General features: G+C 29.4%; 1 protein-coding gene across 1 annotated transcript; it reads right to left on the reverse strand.

Moving 5' to 3' along the window:
* Positions 1 to 2,407: 2,407 nt before the first annotated feature.
* On the reverse strand, positions 2,408 to 7,594 carry LOC147814145 (uncharacterized). Its single transcript, XM_087160224.1, has 2 exons — positions 3,888 to 7,594; positions 2,408 to 3,821 (listed from the first exon to the last, which is right to left on the reverse strand). The coding sequence occupies exons 1-2, from the start codon at positions 7,592 to 7,594 to the stop codon at positions 2,408 to 2,410; spliced, it is 5,121 nt and encodes a 1,706-aa protein (XP_087016350.1).
* Between the last annotated feature and the right edge of the window lie 15,618 nt (positions 7,595 to 23,212).

The raw sequence follows: 23,212 nt of genomic DNA on the forward strand, positions 1-23,212 counted from the left end.
TTTCAAATAATTTAGCAATAATTATTCAAAGTAAGTCTAAGACTAAAAAGTGATATATTTCTATAAAAAAATTGTAATTTTTTTTTGCAACGTATAAATGAATTTCATTTTGCGTCAATCAAATTTTGAATCGCACAATACTTTGGCTAGAGTTGAATAGAAAATATGGCTTAACTTGATGTTTCTTTGCGGTTGTAGCAAATTTAATCTTGCACTGATTTTTCTGACATTGCATGTATCTCTTCCTATTTTGTTTTAAGAAATTAGAAATGTTTTTACCTCATTAATTAAATTTTTAAAAAAATTATTCAGTGTGTTTATTTATTATTATTATTTTCTTTCAAGATTCAAGTTATTTTAATGCTATTAACCATGCAACATACTACTATTTCTATTTATTAAAATTATTCACGTTAATATTGAAAAAAAGAGCATAAATGAAACATTTTACTTTTAAAAAAACTCAAGTATCAACAGGTTTTATTTAAAATGTTAATATAACGGAATGGATATTATCACCTTCCCGCTTCCCGTTCCAATGTGCTGTTTACTTTATTCATTTATTTAATTTTTTAAAAAACTGAGTGTAATAAAAAATACTTTTAAAATTTAGAAAAAGCCTTCCAAAATATTAAAATTAATCAGATAGTATCTTTAATTGTATTAATTTCTTTATCGTTTATACTTTTTTTCTATAGAGAAAATTTAAAAACAACTGAATTACTTTAGTTCTGTTTTTATAAACTTTTGTTTTTGCAACAGTAAACAATGCTTAGCACCTATGTGACTTATTAAAGCATTCTAACGTAAGAAATAAATAAGAAAAAGATAATTAAATAGATAAATTAATAACATTTGTAAAATTACGACAGCAATTATTTTTTTTTTAAATTATCTAGGGCGAAATGTTTCTAAAAATATACGAGCAAGAAGGATTCACATACAGTTTCCATTTTATTTATTTTTTTTTTTTTCGGAGAAGAAGGCCAGCACACCTTGATCGAAGAATATAGTGGTGTCAATCGCTATACAAAAGGGAAAGAATTCCCGATGTGTGTTGTGAATGATTGAACCGGTTGGAAAGGGTACTGAGTTGAGGCGTGTAAGACGAATACCTGCTGCGTAATGAGAATATAATAATATACTATGCAAAACACTTCTTGACATAAGATAGTAAAAGCTAAAATTTATTTTACTTTGGCCATTTTTGCTGAAAAGGATTGCAACCAGCAAGAAACATTTTCTTAGAAAAATAACAGTTGGGCTGCATTTAACCATGAAGAACTAACCACATTCTTTAATTTATTGTTGAACGTTTACGCAAACAAATTCCGATTCGACGTCAAAAGTGGTTATTGGGAGAAAAAAAAGAATCTGTAACTAGACTTGTATTTTAAAACTTAGACTAAATAATATACTTTCAAACTACAAAAGAAAATTCTTTTATTTTTATTAAAAAATGAATTTACGGAATTCTAACAACTTTGAAATTCTCCATTATCAAATATTAATGTCAACAAATTGCTTAATATTACACTTATACCGTTAAAAGTAAAGTATGCCTGATAATTATATACAAATTAGCTAAGATGATAGTATTCTATTTTTTCACAGATTTCTTTTCATTGAAAAAATAAAAAGATACTAAACAGACTAATCCATCTTTCTGATTCTTCAATCATAAACTAACCATATATCTATAATAATACACACAAATAAAATGTGATAACTTGTGGCCACCAGATGCGGGTATAGTTTTTGTTATAATTTAATTTAAAGTTAATGAAGCCGATGACACTATCCGAATGTTCTTGCCTACAAGATAGCGAGCACGTTATGTAAAGGCTTAGTTCTTAAAGATGAAAACGCAGGTCTTGATATCATTCAGTTTTATTACTAATTTATTGAACAATATAAGATGTGCTCTGCAATAAAATGCTGCTCTAAATATTATCACTCAAAATTTAATAATTTTGAGTGATGATTCTATTTAATGAAAAGTGTTTGTGGTCACTCTAATCGATAGCTCAAGGTTTATTTCGTAAATAAGAAGAACACTGGTTTGCAATGGACTGTATATCTCTTTATTTTAAATAGCTCACGGACTACGTCCGCCATTTATGAAGTTCTCAAGGTATATATAAATCTTTCACAAAAAAAAGGGTGGCGCGGCAGTCGCACATGCGCGAACATGCCGCCCGGCATTGCAATGTTTCAACATTCAATTAATATGTAATTTAACAAAGCACAATTTGCATTATTTAAAAAATCTTTACAAAGCATTTAGATGATAATTAGTAACATTGATACAAATAAGAAAAAACAAATAAATGATACTTTACACTGCAACCGATCTTCACATACAACAAATATTCAATTCAAAATAAAATTAAACATGAGAATATTTTTATGATACAGGTAACAAGCATATTTTAGAAATAGACCTCTTGAGGGTCCCGTGCTGGGTTTTCACTTCTACAACTCTGATTTTCTTATCAGTGCCGTAAAACACTTTAATTATTCTACCCATTAACCATTTATTAGCTGGTAAATTATCCTCAATAATTAAGACTAGACTACCGATTTTGACATTGTCCTTTTCGAATCTCCATTTGCCACGTTGCTGCAGTTCACTTAAGTAGCTTCGTTGCCACTTTCTCCAAATTAATTGTACTAATTTGGTTATTCTTTGCCACCTGGATAACCTATTTTCCTTTAAATTTGTCAAATCCGGTTCAATTATGGCGTTCATTGTTCTCCCTATCAGGAAATGCGCAGGAGTTAAAACTTCTAAGTCGGTTTCATCCGCGGATAGTGGAGTTATCGGTCTACTATTCAAAATGCTTTCAATTTGAGTGGCTATAGTATGCAATTCTTCGTAAGTTAAAGAGGCATTACCTACAGCTCTTTTAAAATGGTATTTAAACGACTTAATTGCTGCCTCCCAGAGACCACCAAAGTTGGGGGCTCTAGGCGGAATAAAATTCCACTCTATGCCTTCAGCGGATAGATAGTTAGCCAATTTTTCATCAGGATTTTTGAATAAATTTAAACATTTTTTTAACTCCTTGTTAGCGCCAACGAAATTCGTCGCGTTGTCTGAAAACAGTTTGGCACATTTGCCTCTACGCGCGATGAATCTCTTCAACGTGGCAATTAGAGACTCGGATGTCAAATCAGAAACTATCTCTATATGCACTGCTTTAGATACAAAACATATGAATAAGCAAATATACACCTTTAGAGAAATTGCTTTTCTTTGATGTTTACATTTAATGAAAAACGGACCAGTTAGGTCAACACCAGAGCAATTGAATGCGAAATCTGGCACAACTCTTTCTCTAGGTAGATTTCCCATTATTTGCGTAGCAGCAATGGGTTTATTTTTAACACAAACAACACAATTATGAGTAATTCTTCTACATAGAGAACGGCCACACAAGGGCCAAAATTTTTCTCTTACACAGCTTAATAAACCATTTGGACCAATATGCAAATATTTAAGATGATATGTCGAAATAATAACAGAAGTTAAAGGACTATTTTTAGGGAGTATTGCAGGATGTTTTTTAAGAAAATTCAATTCAGTGTTACCTAATCGTCCTCCAACCCTTAAAATTTCATTTGAATCTAAAAGAGGGTTCAAATTTCTTATCTTACTCGTAGGAGACACCTTCCCGTGCAGTTTGAGACTCCGAATTTCTGATCCAAATTCCTCGTTCTGTATTATTCTCAACAGGAACTGCTCGGAGGCGTTGATCTCCTCATTGCTCAGAGGTCCTGAAGCTCCTTCAGTAGGATTTCTGCAATTCTTAGAAAACCTAAAAATATAACTTAATACACGCACTATAGTAAAATAATTATTACTCAAGCCAATTAGTTCATGCACAAAATTTTTGGATGTTAATGTAAAGGCTTTTAAGGGACCTTCAATGTCTAAGCTTGAAGGCTTTTTAAGTTCACTTTGGAAGACACTCAGTTCTTGCGACACAGGAAAGTTTTGGTTAGGATACTCATTGTCATAAAGGATATTAGGGCCTTTCCACCATAAATGTGTCTCTAAAAGTTTCACAGGGTCCGATCCTCGGGATATCAAGTCCGCGGGATTCATCTCGGATGGCACATGATTCCATTGGGACTTTAGCGTCAGTTCTTGTATGAGTGCAATTCTATTTTTCACGAATGTCTTAAGACTCGTTGGCTCCTTTTGAATCCATGCTAGTACAATCGTGGAATCAGACCAAAGGTAAACTTTGTCTGTTTGCAATTTTAATGCGGAAAGTATCTTTTTCATTAACTTGGACAACAAGACTGCAGCACAAAGTTCCAGTCTGGGGATACTTAGGGCTTTAAGTGGGGCAACTCTAGATTTGCTAGCAACTAATTTCACATTTATGTCACCTGCAGAGTTGAACGACTTGCAGTAAACGACCGCTCCATAGCAACTCTCCGATGCATCAGCAAATCCATGAAATTCGATTGTTTTAGACTGTTCTATTGTAATGCACCTATCAACTTTAATGTTGTTCACATCTTTCAACGTGGAAATAAATTCGCTCCACTCCTGAGATTCTGCAGCAGGAAGTGGATCACCCCAGTCAATGTTCAATTTCCACAATCTCTGCATAAATATTTTGGCCTTGGCTATGACAGGGCCGGCCATCCCTAGGGGGTCAAAAAGTTTTGCAATGGTGGACAAAACTGACCGCTTGGTAAAAGTGTTGTTCTCATCCACTGATATTTTGAAGGTATAGCAGTCCTCTGATGGTCGCCAAATGACTCCTAAAGTTTTTGTTTCATCGGCGCTCGAAAAGTCATAATCGTTTTTACTTGGTGAAAGTTCCGGATGGCTAGCAGACCATTTATGTAGACTCATACCGGCTTTATCGAGAATTGAAATCAGTTGCCGCCGTGTTTCCTTCGCTTCATCCAGAGAGGGTGCTGAATACAACACATTATCCATATAGAAGTTGTCGCGTAGAAGAGGAGCTGCCAGAGGAAAATTTATCCCCTCGTCAAGAGATAGCTGATTCAAACACCTTGTTGCTAAAAAACTAGCACTCACGGTGCCGTACGTGATAGTTCTCAATTCATAAGCTTTTGTTGGGCCATTCGCATGATCCTTCCAAAGGATTCTTTGAAGACAATGCTGCTTAGGGTTCACCAAAATCATTCTGTACATCATCTTTATATCCGCTTGAAACGCGTATGTGTGCCTTCGAAAGCTAATCATTATGCTAAATAAGTCTTCCTGTATCACCCCACCATTATATTGGATAGCGTTAAATGAGGTAGCATTATGCGTCAAGCTAGAAGCGTTGAATACTACGCGAAGCTTCGTAGTACTCTTCTCGGGACGATACACGCCATGGTGTGGCATATAATAGGAACTTTCCGGTTCTCCTTCATCTTTAACTTCACTCATGTGACCAAGCCTCTCGTATTCATCAAGAAAGTTTTTGTAAAGTCTCAAATGTTCTTGGTCCTTTGATAACCGATACCACAGAGAATTCAGCCGTTTAAGAGCAATATCCCTTGACTCACCTAAACACGAGGGTTCTTCCTTAAGGGGTATAGTTACTACGTATCTACCTTCTTTATTACGGAAATGTGTTTGCTCAAAATGTTCCTCGCAAAAGGTCGTTTCTTTACTTTTCGTTAACCCTACGTCTAAATTTTCAACTTCCCAAAAACTCTTTAATGTTTTGTTTAAATCATCCTCTAAAATTAATCCGCAATGCACGTTGGTTGTATGCGAATCAATTAAACTACCACTCGCTACGTATCCGAAAACGGTATTTTGTAGAATTAATTTTGATTCGTGTAAATATATTTGTCCCGACCGTAATAATTCATAGAATATCTCCGCGCCTAACAATACGTCAATTTTATCAGGAATGAAAAATGTTTCGTCAGCTAATCTAACATTAATAGGAACCTTAACTGCTGCATTAAGAAATTTCGACGGCGTAAAATCAATTATTTTTTCAACTACTAAAAAGGTTAATTCCTTTTCAAAACTCTTATCTTTATTTGAAATCGAAGTCCTAACACACCTATTTATATTCATCGTTGAATCATTCAAACAAGAAATTTGTGTGTTCATTTTTTCGTAAGGCAAATTAAGATTTTGTAAACAATTGCGATTAATCAAACATGATTGGGAGCCTGAATCTAGCAAGCACCTAACTTCCTGCCATAAGGAATTTTTATCCTTTATAAAACACTTAGCCGTACTCAAAAGAACAGTTTTCGTGTTTAATTTATTTTTTTCATAACTGGTGGCGACTACAGACATATTTCCATTGGCGCCGACTTGGGAGGAAGGGGGGATGGAATATTCAAAACTCAACTGTGATTCTTGGTTAACAATAGCGGGTGATTTATTATTTCTGTTTACTCTTGGAAAGTGGATCATTTTATTATGAGGTTTACCGCAAAAGCAATCCTTAAATTTGCACGTTTGAACGGAACATTTGGCGGATAAGCATTTAAAACATAATTTGTTACTCTTGACTACTTCTAATCTTTCATTAATGGACATATTTTTAAATTTCGAACACATATACAAGGCATGCTCATTAGATTTACAAATGACACATTTAGAATAATTTATTTCGGATAAAAACACATTAGAAATATTTTTATTAGAACGGAAGTCTCGATTCCTTTGGGAATGATAATTTATATCTTGTTTTGATTTAACCTTGGAAGAAAGATAAATATCGCACTCTCTTCCTAGCTCTTGTGGTTTGAAAAATGATTCTCCCTGCCTTACTGCAATATGAGTCATTAATTCTCGGTCAAGTAGACCAAACATCTTATCCGAAATAATTAACTCGCATAATGTTTTAAAATCGCTAACCTTGCGTAATTGGCAATAGTATTCGAATGCTGCACTCAATCGTGAAGCAAACTGAAGATAACTTTCATGAGGCATTTTTTGCATTTTATTAAAATTGTTAATACATTCTCGAGGTGTTGGTTGAAATTCCTTCAACACGATTTCTTTAAGTTTATCGTAATCTGTTAATTCTTGTTCACTTATATAAATCATTAAATTTTTCGCTTTTTCACCTAACAAGTTTAGCAGTATTTCGGATTTTAATTCTTCGGGCACATTTTTCGTTTTAAACGCTTTCTCGAGGGATTGGAAAAACAAATTAAATGCTTCAGGTTTAGAGGGAACGGATATGGTAAGAGTTTTTATACTTTTTATTAAATCTTCGAGACGGTGCGGCGGCTCTAGCTCACTAATAGTTTCCGATTTCGAAGAATTGTGCGATTCTTTTCGCGCATTAGATAATTCAATTTCTTTCTCTAACTGAGCGAGTTTAATTTTTTCTAACTCTATTTTTGTTTGGTTATCTTTCTCTAACTGAGCTAATTTAGCTTTTTCTAACTCATAATTGTTTTTCTTTTCCTCAAGAATATTATCAATCAAACTCTGAACGAAATCACTATCGTTTTTATAAATCTCACTATTTTCAATTAGCTTCTTTATATCAATAACTCTTGCCCCTTCTTCAACTTTTAAACTTAACTCGTCTGCGACGACTTTTAATTCGTCTTTTTTTAGTTTATTAAGGGACATTTTTTAAACACACTTAAATAACTCAATGTAAATAGACAAACTGAATAACTCAAGGTAAATTTTGCACAGTGAATGAAACAAGGGAAATTGCTCTTACCTCAGAATTTCGGCTTCTTTTTTATTGTCACTCACTAAAAATTTCACTCAAAGATAATATAAATTCCATTGTTAAATAACACGAGCATCGTACACATAGTTCGTTTCGGTATGCACTTTAAATGATTTCCATAAATCACTAATTCGCTTCCGGGTGACTGGACCACATGTTTGTGGTCACTCTAATCGATAGCTCAAGGTTTATTTCGTAAATAAGAAGAACACTGGTTTGCAATGGACTGTATATCTCTTTATTTTAAATAGCTCACGGACTACGTCCGCCATTTATGAAGTTCTCAAGGTATATATAAATCTTTCACAAAAAAAAGGGTGGCGCGGCAGTCGCACATGCGCGAACAAAAAGAAATAATATTTTTGTCTTAAGAGGTCCACTTAGAATATGCATATTATTTCATATAACTATTGATTTCTATGAAAAATTCAATACACAGGTGATTCCTCAGAATGAAAATAAATATTTTTCAAAATATTGTTGTCAGAAAGGAAAAGATAATTTGGAATATATGGCCTTCATAGATCAGTAAAGAGAAATATTGAAACTTATACCTTTAACTATTATGCCTTTCTATTACTCTCTCTGATAGCTCAAGGTTTATTTCGTAAATAAGAAGAACACTGGTTTGCAATGGACTGGGATCAAAAAGTATTACTCAAATAGTATAAAATTTGTTTACACTAAGACAATTTGGTTGAAAATAAGTGAAAAATATTATATTTAGCATTTTAATAATTTATGGTTATGAAATAGAGCATGAAACACCCGTATCTTTTTCTGAGTTAGATAAAATCTTCCAAACACAGATCACTTCCAAACATTATATATATATTTTTTTAAAGTTTGCCTTTATTTTCACACACAGTTATTTTGATCTAAAAGAAACAATTTTCTTTAATTTTCAATTTTTACAATTTCTTTAATTTTGAAAATCAATTTCGGATAACTTTTTTACATGTATGAAAATAAAAATTTTTTTCAAATTATTATATTCATATTTCATATTTTAGTATAAATATAATTCTGATAATCTAACAGAGTTTTTTAGAAACTATCATACTGTTTTTTACAATTAAAAAATACTGAAATAAGTTATAGATGGTAATTTGAGTGCAAGAAAAAGTATATATAAAAGGAACACCGGTGTCTCATCTTCGTCAAACGGTTAAAAAATAAAATCTAGTATTTTTTAGGGACTGTTCAACTGATCATTTCGAGCCATGGGTATTCTCATTTATAAAACTAAGATAGCTAAATCGTTCAGATTCTGCGAAATATTAATCTTTAAACTTTAATCTTTAAGAGTGAGCAAAATTTTATAATTTAATCTTTAAGATTCTGAAAAATTTAATGCAATATACTATTAAAAAACTATTTAATAAAAATCTCTATTTAATAAAAAATAATAGATTATTCAAATTATTTTTAAGTTAAATAAAATTTGAGTAAAGAAGTCTCGAGATTCGATATCGGAAGTGGTAAAACAGAGAAATTTGTGAGGTATGGTATACATATTATTTAAAGCTAAATTAATTATTCAGGAATTATTTGAAATAATGCAATGTAATAAAAAATTTATTGAAGAGCAATTTTTATCTAAACTTTTTACATTTCATGATTTTGTGAAAAAAATCGAGTAAAAAAAAAACAATAGAAAAGATGTAAAAAGAAAACAAAAAAAGAAGGAAGGAAACTTTTACAATTCTAGTTATTCGTCGCCAAAAAAGTGCTGAACTAACGTTTTGGTAAATGGGGTGTTTTAAACTTATCCAACAATTTGTTGCTGCATGCATTTTTTCCCCACTTGACTGAGTTTCAATGAAGAGAAAGGAGAATCATTTACACCCCTTTTACTTATCTCACTGGGTGGGACCGTGGTCGAGTTCAAGTGAAAAACCTTCCTTCTGAAAACTGCCGTAACAGGGGAACTCAAAATCTCAGACCCTACCGGAATGAAAGAGTTAAGTCAATAATAACGTTAAACTAGTTTAAAAAAATATATAAATGAAAATGAAATTTGAGAATGGGTTTAGAGGGGATGAGAAGGAGCAATTTAAAATGATTGAGGCGTATTTTATTCGCATGAAAAGTCACTTTTCTTTTCATATGTTTTCAACAAAATTAAAAGGGATTTTTTTTTATCATCCTAAATAATCTCACGAAATTTTGTTTCAATGAGTTCAAAAACATTTGTATTTAAAAGTAATGTTTCATATTAAAATCTGAAGAAATGACTGTCTCTTTCGTTTCTCCGTCATTTCATTCAACCTTTAAAGGAATTAGTAATAATCTAAACTGATTATAATTGCTTTACTTCTCATTTAATATAGCTATTTTAGTTCCATTCCTAGTTATCAGATAGCAGCACCAAACCAATACAATAAGATAAATTAATAGTCTTTTTTTTAAAAAAACAATTCTAAGAAAAGGAAATTTAAATAGATGTTGAACTAGAGCTGCACAATGGGCTATTGGCGACGGTCTGGGAAACATCCCGGAGGATGATCCGAAGACATGCCATCACAATTTTGATCCTCTGCGGAGGGGATGGCACCCCCGCTTCGGAAGCCCGACGACCTGCGCGCGAAGTCGAGCACTTCACGGTAGCACAGTTTAAAGAGGACCAACACCGGACACCCTCGGTTCCTACGCAGACTGATCTAAGTGGTCACCCACCCGCACACTGACGGTAGCCAGTGATGCTTGACTTCGGTGATCTGCTGGGAACCGTGTCTTAACGATCAGTCCACTGCGGGACGAAATTTAAATAGAATTAAAACTCATAATTTATGCAAGTCTAATCTGCAATTTAATAAATAGAAATTTTAAAAAATTTATTTAAATTAAAATACCACAAATAATTTTACTTTTTAATCATTTTATTTTGGTGAAAATTAATTTTATTAGTAGAATCCGTTGTGAATTGGTGCTGCTCTTAGTTTAATAATACTTCCTATGACACCGTTTTTTTTTTAATTTAAAATTGAAGATTTTTTGTGAAGTAAAATTTGTCATAGCAAAAAGTAATTTCCAAAAGTCGTAATTCGTCGAAGAATAAAATATTTTTACGGCCTAAAAATCATTAAAATAATAAAAAAGGGATAATTTTTATAATCAGCCATTTTTTTTTCTTCTTCAAAAAAAAGGCAACTTAAAAATTTGAAATTATTTTTAAGAAACTATTATTTTGAAATAAAAGTAAAACTTATAAGATAGAATTTTTTTAAAGAATAGAATTTCTTTTTTAAAAAAATAGAATTTATATTTAAAAATTAATTAAGTAAAAATGGGAGAATCAACTTTCCGGATCAACGGCAAAGAAGGAATAAATCATTCCCTATTCTTAAAAAATGCAAATTAAATAAATTACAATAAAAATTTTACAATTTGAAGCAATTTAATAAGTGGCAGAGTGGCCAATTGAACAATGACTTAATGTTCTAATGTTAGTCACAAGCAGCTAATAGAGCTAAAAAAGAGAGATGCACCATAGCTACACTTTTTGCCTTCTCCTATTACTACTATCACGACAGTTTTTGCGACATTTTCCCATTTTTACTACAGCAATTAAAGGTTCGTACTGTTTAATTTCTTCGTGTAAATAATGTTTGAGCTGAATACTTTTTGATGTATATTTTCAAAATATTTTTTAAAAATAACAAATTAAGTTCTATTTTTCGTAATATAAGTAAATCACTAACATTTACTTTCTATAAGTATCGCTTGATAACGGCACCAGGTACTATAGTTAATAATTCCAAAACTAAACCTCTCCAGCCAAAATAGCTAAAACAAAAATTTAAAATTTTTTAAAAAAACATCTATACCTTTTCATATACCTTTCACCTTCTCCTACTACTAGCGCTACGACAGTTATTGCGACATTTTCCCACTCTTATCATAGCAATTAAAGACTCGTACAGCTTAATTTCTTCATTTGAAATATAAGTAAATAATATTTAGGGTGAATACTCTTAGATGTATATTTTCAGAAAGGAACATTTTCTAAAAATACCAAAATAAGTTCTATTCTTGTTATGTAAGTAATGATGAGCATTTACTTTTTATAAACATTACTAGATGGCAGCAGAAGTTAAGATAGTTGTAGGAATTTTAACTCAATACAATACGATCGATACCAAAAATACGTATCGATTTACTATACTATAATTGATGCATAATAAGCGAATAGCATAATAAGCGAGTTTTGTACATTTTATTCCTGAGCGAAATAAGGAAAACTTTTATTTTCATCATTGTCACTAGATAGCAGCATTATTAGGATAAGGCGAGCTCTTATAAATTTATATACGCTTTTAAAGATGGAGTAGGAACTGTTTAAAACTCTTTTAATGATACGAGAATAGCATAAAAAGCGTGTTTTGCACATTTAATTCGCGAAAGAAATAACAAATAAATTTTATTTTTATCATTTTCACTAGATGGCAGCAGCATTTGGAAAAGGCGAGCTCGTTTTAAATTTATATCTTGGCCAACAAAAATACAAGGTATTTGTCTGCCAAGATTTACATAAACATTTTTAAAGGTGGAGTGGAACCTGTTACTTTCTTCTCCTTGATTACAAGTAAAGCTATTTTATTAAAATAAAGTGAATATAAAATCGCAACTCGCCACTGTGATAAAAAAGGGCTAGCTTGATCAGTATTAAAAATACTTAGTGCTAAGCAAATATAAAAAATAATGAATGCAATACTGGTCAGAGATAGAGCCCATATTATTTTACAATCATGATAAAATAACAAAAGGAATGATAACAACAAAAAAAAAAGTGGAGCTATAAAGCTACAAGACAAAAAAAGAACATCATAATTTCGCAAAAGATTAGTCATATCGCAAAGGGCAAAATTAAATAATACTATATCGCTTTATTAAAAAAAATTGTAATGACTGAAGTCGCTGTGCATTTAATGTCCACCTTAATGCTGCATTTTTCTTTGCTGAGCAGAAACTATAAGACTTAGTAACTTGAAATTTCTAAGTTTTGTAGAAAACTGTACAAGATTTACAATTATTATTGACAATATTAAAAATATTGACAATAAAAAAATTATTGACAAAAAAAAAAATAAGATTCAAGAATTTTTTCAAGAATTATTAACAGAAATGCGACTATACAGATATAAAATGTGACATGCTGAGAAGGACACATTTTTTTTAAGAACTGAACAGAGTTTTCTTGAAACTCCAATTTGCTCGAAACTTATTTCAATTTTAATAGGGTTTTTTTTTTATGAATCCCCCCCCACACACACACACTTTTAGTTGCTAAAAATCTAAAAAATTTAGAAACGGAAAATTTTGAATGTGTACAAAGAGCTCGATGGAATGAAAAGGAAAAAAACGATTCGATTATTAGTTCCGGAATTATTCACTGTTTATCTTGTTGTAAAAAAAATTTTTTTTGTCGATCTACTTGAAATGCAACTACAGAGTTGAAATTAAATGTGCTGTTAGAGCCATTTTGTATCATAATTTCAGCGAGATTTTTCTTTTCCTTTTTTTTTTTTTTTTTTTTTTCGAAATTCTCATTTGCTCAGTTATTGCAAATTTAAGTTCTTTTCCGAGATTTTTTCTTAGTTTTTTGTTACAGTATTGACTATTTATCCATTGTCTAAGAAAGTTTATTTCCCTTCACGAGATCTTTATTTCAGGAGCTCACACTGGAGTAGATGTCAATCAAAAATGACAACAACAAAAAAAAAAAGAACAAAAAAAAGAAAGGAATAGAAAAGGGAGAGAGAAAGAGAGTAGCCATATTTTATTTTATTTTATTATCCTAAATAATCCGACGAAATTTTGTCTCAATCAGTTCTCAAAACATTTGTATTTAAAAGTAATGTATCAAAAGTAGAAGAATTGGCTGTCTCTCTCCTTCAAAATCATTAAATAAATTATTTAATCCCAATTTTTGACTCAATTTCAAAATCTTTAACTGGTGGCGTTTAAAGCATTAAATTATTAGTTATTTAAAATTAAGTATAATATTCTAATTTGAATACTATTGCTATAAAACTAGAACAAATCTAATTTATTTCTGATAATATTTAAAGGATGGCAGTATCAAACTAAAACAATCAGAGGAATTAAATAGCTTCTTGTTTTTAGAAACAGTACTAAGAAAAAGAAATTTAAATAGTATTCAAAGTCATAATATATGCAAAAAGTCTAATCATCAGTGCAATTTAATGAATAGAAATTTTTAAAATTTATTTAAATTAAAGTACCATAACTAATTAAATTTTTTAATCTATTTATTTTCGTGAAAATGAATTTTATTAGTGAAATCCATTGAGATTTGAGGCTACTCTCTGTTTAATAATAACTAATATTACTTATTTTCAAATTTGAATATTAAAGAGTTTCTGTTATGTCAGCCTTTTAAAAAATAATTTTATTTGTTGAAGAATAAATTATTTTTACAAATTAATTTCCTTAACCCATTTTCGGCCGACAGTGTGCAAGCGCACTATTTCAATACATATTTTTTTATTAACACTGTGACATAAATTTTTCACTAATTTTATTTTTCTGCTATGGTCAAGGTTTCTTAAGACACCCAAATTAATAGTAATTCAATTGGAGTAAACACTTTCTGTTGAGAAATTTTTTTAACTTTTAAAGTTTTTAAACTTAAAACGGTTATTGACAAATGAAATTTTTTGAAAATGTATAATTATTCCTTTTGAGTTTATTCATTACGTTTTTATGATGGATTAAAGTTGCAAGTCACTAAAAAAAAATTTAAAAAATTTCATAAAAAAACAAGAGTTCAACTTAACGGTTTGTTCATTGATATAATTACGATGCAATAATTATAATAAGATTCAATAACTTCTTCAAGAATTATTGACTGTTAAACTTGCTGAAAAAATACTTTACTGACCGCTCTAATAGGCCAAGGAAATACAACTACAAAGATTAAATGTGGCACGCTGAGTAGCACGTTTTTTTCGCATGTGGCACGTTTTTTTCGAAATGTCAATTTGTTCGAAACTTTTTTCAATTTTAAGTGCTTTTTTAACGAAATCACCCATCACCTGTTTTTTTTTCTTTTTGCTTTGTTGCTTATTTAGAAAAGCGAAATTACGAAACTGTGTAGAAAAATGTACAAGGAGTTTTATAGAATGAAAAAAAAAACATATTACGATTTGATCATTAGTTCGAAAATTATACTCTGTTGAACTTGAAGTAGAAAAAATGAAAAAAAATGTTTGTCCATCTACTATCCGTAGAAATGAATGGGGTTTTTCTTCCATCTCATTCTTAGGTTAGAGGTTTTTATTCATCGAAATTCTCATTTGCTCAAAAGTTATTACAAATTTAAGTTCTTTACTGAGATATTTTTCTCAGCTTTTTTGCATTAAATATTGACTAATTATTAAATATTGACAAATTATTGTAGATATTTTTTTTTTCCACAACGAGATCTTTATTTCAGAATGGAGTAGTAGATGTCAATCAACTCAGAGAGTGAGAGAGATTATGTGTTGCCAGATTATGTTTTACGTTTTATTAGATTTTGTTTCAATGAGTTCTAAAAACATTTTGTATTAAAATTACTGTCTCTTTCATTCAGAATTATTTAATCCCAAATTTTTGACTCATTTTTAAAATCGTTAACTGGTGGTGTTTAAAGTATGAAATTATTAATTATTTAAAATTAAGTGCTATAATTTTAACTAAAATACATTTAATTTAGTTCTAATATTTGTTATTAGATGGCAGCACCAAGCTAAAGCAAGAATATAAATTAAATTACTTATTTTTTTTAGAAACAATTTTACGAAAAAGAAATTTAAATGGTATTAAAAGTCATAATATATGCAAGAAGTCTAACCATCAGTCTGATATAGCAAATAGAAATTTTTGAAATTTATTTAAATTAAGTACCGCAAATAATTTTTTTTCATAAATTTATTTTCGCGAAAATTAATTTTATATGCAAAATCCGTAGTGAATAGGGGCTGCTCTCTACTTTATATTCCTTTTTTTTCTTTCTTTCTTTTCTTTTCTTTTTTTTTTTTTTTTAAATTTAAATATTGAACTTTCTGTGATGTAAAATTTATCATTGTAAAAATTAATATTATTTGTTGAAGAATAAATTTTTTTTTTACAAATTAACTCTACAAATCTTTAAAATAATGAAAAAAGGATATTTTTTTAATCACACTTTTTTTACCAAAAAATTTTATGTATACAATATTAAAAAAAAGGCACTTAAAAATTTAAAAATATTTAAGAAACTATCATTTTAATTTTAAAGTAAAACTTATAGCGCAAATTTTTTTAAAAAAATTGATTTTCTATTTAAAAAAAATAGAAATAATTTTTAAGAATTAGTTAAGTAAAAATATATTTTTAAAATGGGAGGATTAATTTCAAAGAAGGAATAAATCCTTCCTATCCGTAAATGTATATCAAAAAATGTACATTAATTATAATAATTGAAACAAATGAAAATAGTGGAAAAGTTTTACCCTTTGAAGTAATTTAACAAGTGGTAGAGTGGCCAATTGAACAATGTCACAATGTTCTAATGTTGCATTATGACAAGTAAAGCTGTTTAAAAATGAAGAAAAAAAATATTACGATTCGATTATGAATTCGAGAATTATTCACTGTTAAACTTGTAGTAAAAAAAAAAAAAAAACTTTTTTTGTCGATTTACTAATTGTTGAAATGCAACTACAGAGTTGAAGTTTAATGTGCTGTTAGGGCAATTTCGTACTATAATTTCAACAAGAGGTTGTTCTTCGAAATTCTCTTTTGCTAAAAAGACGTTGCGAATTTAAGTTCTTTACCGAGATTTTTTCTTAGCTTTTTTGCTTTAAATATTAACTATTTAATTGTTGTAAAAAAATTATTATTCCTTCACGAGATCTTTATTTCAGAAACTCGCACTGGAGTTGATGTCAGTCAATAGTAGCAACAGCAACAACAACAAAAAAAGAAAGAAAAAAGAGGAAGAAGAAGAGAGAGGTATAAATTATATTTGCCGGGTATAAATCTTAACATTTACAGTGAAATTATAAAAGAAAAAGAAAAGAAAGAAAATTGCTTATTACATAGCGATAAAAACCATTTCCTATTTTAATTGCTATAATTTTCGTCAATGACTCTGTGTTCATAAGGGTTCAGGTATTTTTTTCTTTTTTAAACTTTAGATGATTTTTTTTTTCAAATCCAGGTAATAGTCCATTTCGTTATGATTAACATGTTAAAAAAATGTTTCTACATAAAGCAAAAACAATTATAAATTTTGAAACCAAAATGTTCTGTGTTTTTGTGGAAAATATTGACGTTTAGGAAGAAATAAAAAATTACGAATGAATATCAATTACGGGAAATGGTGAGCAGTGCGAACAGGGAGTTTTGAAAAAAAGTTTAAAAAAAAAAAAAAAAAAAAATTGTGGTCATTAAAGAAAAAAAAAATGTGTAACATTACACTTAAAACCAAAAACGGCCTAAATGTAAGGTCATTAGGAAAGAACTCAATGGTTATTTCAAAGAATGTGATATTATAATAAAAAAAGTGGAATAATGTGATAATACGAAACCTATCATAATCAAATAATCAATGCAAGATTCATTGACAAATTAACTTAAGGAGCACTGTTTTCGAATGCATTCTTAGAATACCAACAATAATTAATATTAGATGGTAATAAAAGTCATTTCTGCATTCGAAATGCCATACAATGTAATTGAGGGGATAAAATAATAAGTTAATTGAGATAGGAATTCAATATACTGGGTAACAAAATCTTTGTTCCATTTGTACGGATATTTGATCTTGTGTAATTCGGGTATTTCAATTCTGATATTAATTTTGCTTCTAAGGCTACAGATTTTTTTAAAATGACATCTTCAGTGTACATTGAACAAGCTTAAAAACGTTATATATAGCAGGAGGTCATATAAATGTTGCAACTAAGTTCTATGGGGTGCAAAACATATCATCAGAATTAAAATTGCATTGAAAGCCATGCCCGGAAATGTCGTTATACGCGGTCATATTAGGGGAATGTAGAGACATTTCCCTAATACAGTGTTCCTAAGCACACGATGTCATATGAAACAGGTTATATTAGGGGAAGAGCCCCTAACCGCGTATGACGCCATTTCCAAGCATGACTTTTCACACAATTTTAATTTTGATGATATATCTTACCTCTTATAGATGTTTGTCGCAACATTTACGCGATCCCCTGCTATAACGTTTTAAAACTTGTGCATTTCGGTAAAAATAGACTCAAAATATCATTAGAAAAAACTGTATATTGGATCCAGAAACTGATTGAAGATTTGAAATCAGCGATCGAAAGTATCAAAGCTTTGTTAAAAAAATCTCATGCAGCAGAAAAAAATATTGTTCTCCGGTGTTATTTATTCCATACTTCAAGCACAATAACGAGGGCAGTGGTGGCTCAGGGGATAAAGCGCTCGCCTTCCAATGAGGTGACCCGTGCTTGAATCCTAGCTACGGCTAGTCGATACGAATTCCGGAACCGGTTATCACCGAACATAGTGCTGACGTAAAATATCCGCAGTAATAGACGGATCACGGGTTAGAGTCCCCTTACTATCAGGTTAATCGCGAAAAAGTTTCGTGGTTTTCCTCTCCATATAACACAAGTCCGTGTACATCAAAAAAAGTTCTCAACAAAACCAGATTTCTCACAATACTTTATCCAGGAGTTCCTTTGTCTTCTAGGTCGGATTTAAAATGACAAGGTCACGGAGCTGAGCATTAGTGGACGTAAACTCAAAATTGGGCTGACTGTTCAACGCTGGCTATAAAATAAAAGCGTAAAATAACGTGCAATCGACAGATTTTGCATAGCGTATATCTTACGTTAACACTAACCTTATTTTCTACCTCTTATAATACAGTGATTAAACAAAAAAGTGTCGCTGTGATGCTTAAATAGAATAAACGTCAAGAGAATCCGTAGTTCTCTATATACTAACTGAATATCCGTTTTTACTACGCATAAATAAATAATCAATTGGTACTAATCAATGCCACGAAGTATAACGAAATACGGACACAAATAATAAAATTTAAAGTAATTAATTTTTTATTCATTTTATATTTTTTATTTTTTAAAAAAATTTATTAATGCTTGTTGAGTTTTCCTGTGACTTAGATTAAGCAAAATATTTAGAAGTTCATTCGATCAAATGTAAAATATAGTTTTGAAAAACTACGTACTTAATATTTTTTTAAATTGTTTTTAAAAGTTACATGGAAGGGAACAGATTATTTTGAATATTGGTTAAGCCGCTTCAAATTATATATTGATTTGCTTGGTAGTTAACAAAAATTTGATATGCGTTGAATTTTCAAAAGCTAGGAAAAACGTAAGGAAATATCTCTTGAAATCTAACACAGCGTGAAAAAATATAAGTTTTATCACATTGCGTAAGAATGAAATATTAATAAATATTCGACTTTAACTATTTGCAAAAAGGGAATGGAAACGAGGAATATGCAAACGATTTTGAAATAACTGATCGTTTTTCCTACCCGTGACGTAAGAAAAGGATTAGGCAGAATCGTGTCAATGCCAGTTCCGATGATATTTGATCTTTTGTTTCTCGTTTATTCTTTGGAAACTTTTTCAGAAGATAAAAAAGAAGGGGGCTACTTTCGTTTCACGATCTTAGAAAAGTAGCACAAGGATCAAGATGAATAGTATTCGCCGTACGGTACAGTTGATTTACGACGGAAAATTTTCGCCTTCTTTGACGTAAATATTCGTGATTGTCGCTGAGGTAAAAGCTTAATTTGAGGGGAAAATATGTCCGACTTGTCCCAGAAAGGCGCCTTTTTATGCCGACAAGTGGAAAGAGAGAAAAGGATTATTTCGTAATGCCATAAATTTATAACATACTTGAAATAAATAGATTTTTCTAAATTACTGAAAAGAGAATGGGTAGTAGAAAAAACAGATATATACATAAAATAATTAATAATCACAATTTATAAGGTACTTAGTCGGTTATAAGGACTGTATTTTAGCGAGTGCTTTTCCAAGTTGTTCTCAACTCTAATATTAGTCCCTAAAATTCGATTAGGGCCGAATTTTAATATCGCAATGCATTGTCATGAAGAAAAAATCAATTTTTAACAATTTTTCACGATTTTTAACTAGTTTATATTATTTTTATATTAGACAATTTTCGTTACCCAATTAAAATTTTTCAACTCTAAAAATAATATTTAAGCAATAACTATAATATTTATAAAATTATTATTTATTTTGATATATTATGTCGCGGATAATGATTGCGATATTTTTATATCCAATATGTATTGTTATCATCATAACGATCGCGATAGTGTTGTAGTTAATATACACCTATGAGTATTAACGGTATCCCGGCACCTGTGTGTATCAGAATCAGGGGTTTATATATATATATATATATATATATATATATATAATAAATAAATAAATACAAGAAAACACTACGAAAGTTAAGAAAAACAATAAGTAACATTTATTGCGCTTAAGCTGCAAGTAAACAGCACTCATTAGATAAGTTCAAAATGAAGAATAAAACAAAGAAAAATTATAGACGTATGAAAAAAAGGGGGTGGGAAATAATAAGTAAAAAAAACAACAAACATTTTATTTAAAAAAAAAAAAAAAAAAAAAAGTGAAATGTTAATTAAAAAACCGGAAAAAAAGCCGGAAAAAAAAGATATAATCTTTTCTTCAGCCCACACGATTATATCCGCAAAACAGAGTGCTTTCTGATATTGTATCAATAAAGCCAAAGCAAAATATATTAATACAATAGTGTGAGGAGCACTCAAAAAATTTTTTTATAAAATAACTACATAAAAATAGATCATAAAAAGTAAAAGAAGTTAAGATAGATCATAAAAGTAGAAGTTTATTATTACTTTAAAAACTTTATTTTCAATAATAAGGATAATTTAAATAAGAATAACAATTCAACAAATTTTTCTAATATTGTTCAATCAATTAAGCAACTTCAAAAAAATTTTGTAATTACTCCCATAGACAAAGCTAACAATAATTATGCTATATTCTGTAAAAAATTCTATGCTGAACTTTTAAATACGGAATTAAAAAATAGTAAAAATTTTGAACTTAGTAATATCAATAATAATATTGCCATTAAAAAAATTTTAGCTTTTTACAAGAGATTAAAAATTAAAATTAGTAATATACAATTTCCTTACTTAATTATCAGTCCTAAATTTCATAAAATTCCAGTAAAATTTAGAACTATCACATGTGGGTCTAATACTTATTTAACTAAACCTGGCACCATTTTCTCTTACTACTTAAATAAGATTATTAACTATATTACTAAAGAAGGTTTCTCTTGGATAATCACTAATAATCAACCAATTTTAGATTTCATTAAACATAATAAAATTAATTCTATTGCGACTTTTGATTTCCAGGATCTTTTCAATAGCATTCCCCTTTCTAAACTAAAAGATGTCCTTTTGAATTATTACCATGATTTTAAAAATATCCTTTGTTGCGATTTTGATTATTGGGAAATTCTGATTAATTTTTGTCTTTTTAGTAATTATCTTTACAATGAAAGGGATATCTTTCTTCAAATTAATGGAATACCACAGGGATCTAATTATTCATCTCTCTTAGCTAACTTATTTTTGCATTATTATGAAAAAAATTTTACTCTGAGTATTAAATTTGTTTTTAGATATATTGATGACTTAATTATCTTTAATTTCCAAGATTTTACTGTTTTATTGAGTGATATATACCCTGAGGAATTAATCTTACTTCGTAATCATGATGATAATATTAATTTCAATTTTTTGGATTTGGGTATTATGAAAGTTTAAAATATCTGCTTTGTTGATTTATACGATAAAAGAAATGATTTTAATTTTAATATTAATAAACTAGTTACATGGAATTCTAATGTTTCCAGGAGCATCTATTTAAATACCACTTTTAATGAAATGAACAGAATTAAAAGAATATGTAGTAATATTTATTTATCCAAAATACAAATCGATAAACTCTTTCAAAATCTGATAAAAAACAATGGATACCCAACTAATGTAATAAAATTTTATATAAAATCATTGAATTAATCGTATATTTTGGTGGATATATTTTCTAAACATTTTTTTTGTTAATTTTTAAGATTTTCCCATGTGCAAATCCATTTCAGGCCAAAATTCATTGCCAAAATTATTTACTAAATAATTTCTTTGTTAATTTATGTAATTTTTCCATGTGCAAATCCATTTCGGGCAAATCCGTGGCTATAATTATGTACTAAAATTTTTTCTTTGTTAATCTTTCCATGTGCAAATCCATTTCGGGCAAATCCGTGGTTAGAATTATTTACTAAAAATTCCTTTGCTAAATAATTTCCCTTGTTAATCTATACAGTTTTTCCATGTGCAAATCCATTTCGGGCAAATCCGTGGATAAACAGTTTGCTAAAAATTTCTTTATTAATTTATACAATTCCATGTGCAAATCCATTTCGGGCAAATCCGTGGTTAAAATTATCTGCTAAAATTTTTCTTTGTTAATTTTTCCATGTGCAAATCCATTTCGGGCAAATCCGTGTTAAAAATTATCTATTAAAATTTTTTCTTTGATAATTTAAATAATTTTTCTATGTGCTAATCCATATCGTGCAAATCCGCTGCTAAAATTATTTGCAAAGCAGGCAATTTATGTTTCTCTTTTCTATTTTATATTTTTTCTTAAATAAACATCTATCTTCTAAAACTATTTATGATCAATTTTTAAAATTATCCAGTATAATATTACCTTGTGCACATCCATTTCGGGCCCATCCTTGGTAACTAACAAATCAAAACTCAGAATAACAAATCACTTCAGCAGTGCAGTAAGAACGACACTTTAGAACCCTTTTGTTACACTCAATTTGCGCTTTTGTTTTCATCTTTTGTTTTCATATTTTGTAATCTGGCAATCTTTCTGCGAAAACATTTTTAAATCATTCTTGAAAAATAACTGTCCATGTAAGTTGTTATGATTTTGCTACTCGCTTTATAGTCCCCCCTTTTTAATGTTTTTTCTTTTTATTTTATTTTTTCTTTTTATTTTATTTTATTATCTGTTTTTACTTTTTATGATCTATTTTTATGTAGTTATTTTATAAAAATTTTTTTTGTGTGCTCCTCACACTATTGTATTAAATTATTTTGCTTTGGCTTTATTGATACAATATCAGAAAGCACTCTGTTTTGCGGATATAATCGTGTGGGCTGAAGAAAAGATTATATCTTTTTTTTCCGGCTTTTTTTCCGGTTTTTTAATTAACATTTCACTTTTTTTTTTTTTTTTTTTAAATAAAATGTTTGTTGTTTTTTTTACTTATTATTTCCCACCCCCTTTTTTTCATATGTCTATAATTTTTCTTTGTTTTATTCTTCATTTTGAACTTATATATATATATATATATATATATATATATATATA

Source organism: Parasteatoda tepidariorum, chromosome 3, assembly GCF_982258835.1.
Source record: "Parasteatoda tepidariorum strain Cologne lab strain chromosome 3, Ptep-v5.0, whole genome shotgun sequence".
Classification (NCBI taxonomy): domain Eukaryota; kingdom Metazoa; phylum Arthropoda; class Arachnida; order Araneae; family Theridiidae; genus Parasteatoda; species Parasteatoda tepidariorum.